The 6,251-nt window shown below is 36.7% G+C and overlaps 1 protein-coding gene across 1 annotated transcript; it reads right to left on the bottom strand.

Annotated features, from left to right (window-relative positions):
* Positions 1-2,769: 2,769 nt before the first annotated feature.
* On the bottom strand, positions 2,770-5,603 carry LOC146746199 (galactosylceramide sulfotransferase-like). The gene is made up of 2 exons (XM_085498205.1): positions 5,102-5,603; positions 2,770-2,867 (listed from the first exon to the last, which is right to left on the bottom strand). Exons 1-2 carry the CDS (start codon positions 5,601-5,603, stop codon positions 2,770-2,772), a joined length of 600 nt encoding a protein of 199 aa, XP_085354331.1.
* Positions 5,604-6,251: the final 648 nt, after the last annotated feature.

A 6,251-nucleotide genomic window follows, 5' to 3' on the forward strand; every position in this document is an offset into this window, starting at 1 on the left:
AAACGTACTGTGTCTGGGTAGAATATTCTAGATTTTTAGGAACTGGTTGAATAGGTGATAGAACATTGTAGAAGGCAATAGAAGGTAGTGGAACATTCTAGAAATTTGTAGTAAGTTCCAGACTCATTATGTATGCTGATGTAATGGTCTATTTATAGACAGTGGGGATATATATAGGGGAGTTGTTCAGCACTGAGATCAGTTCGACGATCTCGTTGAATTGTATTGGAGTTTAAGTATCTAGTTATTGGAGTAGTGGAGTTTTACCGCGTTATTGTACTTGATGTTTGCAGAGTATAATAATACCAGTACCAGTTGAAATCTCATTTGTTGGCTCCGTGTTCGTGTTTTATCATCGCCGCCAGGGAAGTCTTTCTGTTACTGTTGCCATTTTGGTATTTGAACCATCACACCTGTACTATACCAATTACGGTAATATTACGTTGCGTGTGACAACTATCACTCTCAGACAAGCGTTTGGAAAGGTCAATCACAATCTTTAAAACCAAGTCAAAACGCGGACATTCAAGAAATAAGTGCATAAGATCGTCTGGAATGTGTCAACAGAAAGGACATTCATTACTGCCATTACTGGTGTACCCTGCTGTATGCATGAACTGAACTGTAGAAATCGCCCCTTCAAGTAGGCGCCATTGAATGTCAGCTTCTTTTTTGTTACTGAGAGGATCGTAAATAGAATTAAAATTCGGCTTGATGTCAGCGGGTATATCTAAAAAATCTCTTCACACTGTGTCCAACCTCGCATTATTCAAAGCTATTGTCTTAATCAATAACTAATATATAGCGCCTTTCTCAAATTTGTAAAGAGAAATAGATTCTTCATACCCTACCTCTGTTTTACGAGCAAATAGAAATGATATTTTACTACTTTAAGTGGTTTCGGTGGTTCGGTGTCTTCATGGAAATACTCCAAATGAGCCATATCTTCAAAATTTTGTAAAATACCTTTATGAATCAGGTTTAGCTTTTGTGTCAAAACCCAACGGGAGTTAATAGCAACTGAGGGCGCAATTTCGTCTGCTGTTTCCAACGGCGGTGAGTTTGATTAATCAAATCCCCAATTGTAGTTAACCCTGCTTCCGAGAAGCAGTCCAAGTCAAAGGGAAGCTCGGTAACAGGGTATAAAACGAACGAGTTATTAAACAATGGCTCATTGAAATACTCATGAATTTCTGTAGGTTTTGAATGGCGGTTAAAATACACAGACTTACATGCATTAAACAAGTCACGGTAAAATACTGGCAAGTAGTTATTAACAGAAATATAAAGACAATCAATGGCAAAAAATTGTTTACTGTAATTCAAATTCCCGATTTGTTTGAGATAAAAGTCTGCAAAACAAAAACTTGGATGTTCAAGTTCAGAGTACAGGTAACGCTGGAGAAACTGTAGTCTAAAAGCAGTAACACGCGGTACTAGGTGCACGAGACCCTGTCCACCGTCTTTAACAGGTTGGTAAATGACATCTCGCGGGACCCAGTGCCGTCCTTGTCACAAGAAACCTTTAAATTTAATCTGCAGCGTGTCAAGTAGGTCGATAGAGGGCGACATACTAATAAATCGATGCCATAGTTTTGACGCACATAGTTGATTAATAATCTGAACTCGCCCACGATACGATAAAGCTCGAGTAAACTGTCAGTGGTCAAGTTTAGTGTCAATGGCGTCAACAGTATCTTTCCAGTTATTATTGTTAAAATCATCAGAATTCCCGATATACGTATCCAAAAACTTTAGCCCTTGATTGTTCCAATGCATGCCAAACGGTCGATCATTTCGCCACTTCCAACTACCAGTCCGGAGATTTCTGCATATTTATTCTAGCATTTGAAGCTTGTTCATATGTATTGAGCCAGTGCAGAAAACTTTCAAAATCCTTATCACACGAAGTGAGACTGGGCTCCAGTTTTTTAACAAGTTTGTATTACCCTTCTTAGGTAATAGCGACAAGACAGCTCGGCGACAAGATAGTGGAAATTTGCCTGTATTAATAGAGACAGAGAAAACTTTAATTTCTAATTACAACAGTAAAATGTAGAAAGGTAAGGTTGAAATCGTAAAGGATGATGATGCATTGTACGATGTGAAGAACGTGCTTTGCAAGAGACAATATAAAGGCAGCGTGGAATATGTTGTTAAGTGGCGAGGGTGCGATGCTTTGTTTAATTTTGGGATCGGGGACTTGCAACATTTATAAATAGGGTTCACACACAGTGACCCAATTCATTTCAAAGATCATTATGTCGAACACTTTCGTTAGATGGCAATTACTGTAGCTTTGCCCGACATCCACTGCCTAAATTCGTGGTACAACGTCGTACATGAACAAAATAGAATCTATTACAATACCTCACCCATATAACTGAAATTGAATCCGGGCTACTACAACTCGATCAAAATGATTTTAGATGCGATCCGGGATGAGATACTGATGACACACAATTCGGGGTCAACGAGGGTGACCGGAGCGGTCGAAAAATGAGCACGTGAAATCTTGATGGGTAAATTGGCAAAATGTTGGGATTTTCATCAAATACAATGATTACGAACGAAAGGCGCATAAGCTATTACCTAGCCGACGTTAGAAATCTGTATTCCTCTTCATGTATTGCAATACAGTCAAACCCTAAATCAAACACTAAATGGTCAGTGACATCTCCGTATCTCTCTTGAGAATAGTCAACATTGAAGGAATCCGTGAAGATAACATCGATCACACTTACAACAAATCGATTTGAACATCGACTTTCAAGAGATTGATATAAGGTCTGATACCGGTGGAGAAGGTGTCATTTCAACGCGGACGTGTGATTGTGATGCTATGTTTTCGGAAAGCTCGTCCTTCGCTGAAAAAAAAAACAAAAAAAAAAAAATTAACAGACATCGACCTTACATGAATCAGATTGGACGAGAACTGCTACGCAGATATGGAATCTAACGTATGTTTTCGGGATGGCAAGATCGGCCGTGCCTCTATCAACACAGGGTCGGAATGCCACATTAAAACCACCGCTCAATGCCTGTTTAGGTATTCTAGGTGATGTTGTCATATGGAAAAAGTCGCTTCGAGTAAAGCAAAGACACTGGGTTGTCAAATTACTTCTTCGGTATTAGGCAATTTATTTGGAAGATCCTCTAAAACGACTCAAGAACGCACCATAAAAAAAGAAGACAGCAACAAGACACATTTCTTTCTAGGCACAGAAGAGATCTCCGGATATAATTGACTGAACTTTATGGGTTTCGCACACACTCCTGCAAAGATGCACAGACAAATTCCTCTGACACAGACAATTTGTACTACCTCCAGCCGGAACGGAAGTGACTACATCGATATTGGTTTTCCGCTTTTACCAAATGCAAACAGAGAAATTTGGCTGCGGACGCCGCTGTGGGGCCCGTGAAGAGATTCCTTGAAGGATGCTGTGTACCAAACATCACAACAATGTAAACAGTAGTGTGATTTAGTTGATGATATAATGTTTTACGAACATTAAAAATGAATGCCAAAGTTATATGCCTGCTCACGTTTTCTTGTGAATATTATTACCCATAATCAATTGATACTACACAAAATTCGAGAGGTATAGAACCCAGAGAATAGTGCATTTTAACACTTCCGAGGTTTACAAAATCCGAGATGACGGATGAGCAAGGTAACTAATCAAAAATCGCTTCGAGTCACTGAGTAGAGCAGATTGGGATAGAACGTATACCCCAATTGTTAGGCTAAATGGTACAGCTGTTTTCAAAAAGAATTCGTTTGAAAAAAGGGCAAAAAAAATTGAAAAAAGGAGAAAGAAAGCAATAACAATAGACTTTCAAGACTTTCACAAAGTGCCATATATTTAAAAAATATCACATGTCTGTGAAGGCAACCTGTGATTTGTTGTCTGTCCAAGAAGATGGTGGTAAGGATCATAATTATTATATTACCAGAACCAAAATTAATCGTGTCATATATATTTTGATCATAAACATTAACCCGCGATCATACAACAATCGTAGCATTTCGGGATAACCATGTTTTATCACATCGAACAATCCCCCACACAATAACAATACATGAATTTGAATTGTATTTTTACTGCATGTAACATTGAGCAACTTTCAGCAGTGTGATAGATGTACAGCATTTTTTGTAGCATTGAAAATGTCTTTTTATTCATAATGATTCAAAGTAAACAACTAAGTGCACTAAGCGCAGCAATTCAGGAACGCAGGAAAGAAGATTTATTATGCAATCTCATTAATTACCAGATAAGCAATACCCAATGTCATATTGTGTATTTTCTTTACAAAACAAGTCTGAAAACAAGTAAATGTTATTTCACAACAAATAAGAAAAAGCAGCCATACTACAAATACAATTCATGATGTCAGATTAGTGGATGAACGTCGTAAGTTGTTTGTTAGCCCGCCCAAAATTATTGATATGTTGGTCGCATTTTCACTAATCTCAAACACCAACAAAACAACAATATTTTACAACCAACAGACTGTCCATAGCAAACCACAAATTCATATATATTTTATGTTGTACCTTTACTAAAAACGGATATATAATTTTCCAGATCCCGACAATATTTTATTAAAGCTATATAATTTGTTGTAAAAAATATTACAAAAACCGCCAATATCTATTTTGTCCACCAACTAGTCTGTTCAAATTCTTGGTTGGACACTTACATAATCTGTAATGTAAGTCTTGGTTCCTTAACTGTTAATGATTTATTTGAAAGGCAAAACAATGAATAAGTTCAACATTTTAATTTAGCCCTCGCCCGAAATAATTCAATTTTAGAACAATATTGTCAAAATCGCCAGTAGAATATTTTTTTTCTTATACTCTCTGTCTCTATGTCATAACGCGTTTTCTTTAAATGTCGAACATAGTCTGGGATAAACATTCTTGATTTATTACAGTATGATGCATCGAGGTTGAACCTATCATTCCAATTTGATTTGTCGACCTCAAAAGTTAGCGAGTCATTTCGTGAAGCACGTTTACAAAAAAACAGGAAGTTTTCATTGATGTTTCGAAAATGGTCAACTTCTTCCAGTATTCCGGGCGACTTACTAATACGTTGTTTGAATATTGCCAAGAAGTGCTCATACAGGGTAAAATCGGCTTGATTAAAGTGACGATACAGCTGTTCAGTATTAGGTTGGACCGGCGTATTTCTTTTCCTCACATTGATGGGTATATACAGTATATCTTCAAGTTTCCAACACAGCATGCGTCTCAGGAGTATCAATGATTCGTCATAGTATTCCAATATCATCACAAGGTCGAAGTCAGTTTCAATCTTATTTACAAATTCCATGATAGCGTGCACGTCATCATACATTTTAGGAGGTAATCCTAAATCAAAAGCCATGAAATTTCTCATATGTTTATAGCTTGTGGCATTTTCCCATTTGTAAAAACGCCCCGGATTATTAAGAAACGTTTCTAAATGGTGTGTAGTATTTCCAATAACATTTTCAACAACTTTTTTCCATCCAAAAAAAATAAATGCCGATTTGAACTGATTCCACGGATGGCGCAGAATAGTAACGTACTTCGTATTCTCTGCCATGATATGAGCAATAGCGTGTCTGTTATATATGCAATGAAGACACATTATGTTGAATTTGTCATTGTCTGATTGATGTATGTAATGTTTCTCCTCTAACGGAAATGGCCAACCAAAACCTGAAAATTTGAATGTGGGTAGAACAATAGAGAGATTTCTGATGTCAGCAAAACGTATGAACATCTGACATGTAGTTTCACTTCCCGTTTTGTGTGTTTTCAAAAAAAATACATTGGTTTCTCCTCGACAGTGCACACGCGGGAACGATCCATTACCGGAGTGTTCTTTTATAATAGTGTAACGTGGCTCTCGCAGCTCTACCAAATCACTGAAACAAAAATACAGTATACATATCAGAAATAATGCAAGATTGATTAGACAGAAATACATCTCTTTTTGAATAGTTTCATATTTGATGTCTTGTAACTGGAAAGTTATGTTCAAGTAGGTTGTGTTTAAAGATAGCTAACAGTATATCAATGTGAATATTTTTAACAACAACAAAAGAAAGTACATTCATCGAATTTAGTATTCATTAAAGGTACACATAATTATTTATTGGCCTATCAACACATAACACGTTACTATAAGACAAATGATAAACTGAATTTATATTACTCTGTGTGTGTTTATACTTGATAAATAAAACAT

This window comes from Saccoglossus kowalevskii, chromosome 4, assembly GCF_978046115.1.
Source record: "Saccoglossus kowalevskii chromosome 4, keSacKowa6.1, whole genome shotgun sequence".
In the NCBI taxonomy this organism is placed as follows: domain Eukaryota; kingdom Metazoa; phylum Hemichordata; class Enteropneusta; family Harrimaniidae; genus Saccoglossus; species Saccoglossus kowalevskii.

What these genes read in the sequence shown, in the direction of transcription:
- LOC146746199 (XM_085498205.1), bottom strand. Translation starts at nt 5,603, where the DNA reads ATGGCAGAGAATACGAAGTACGTTACTATTCTGCGCCATCCGTGGAAT. An exon ending in AATATTCAAACAACGTATTA is followed by an intron (nt 2,868 to 5,101) that starts GTAAGTCGCCCG and finishes TTTTTTTTTCAG; the next exon opens with CGAAGGACGAGCTTTCCGAA.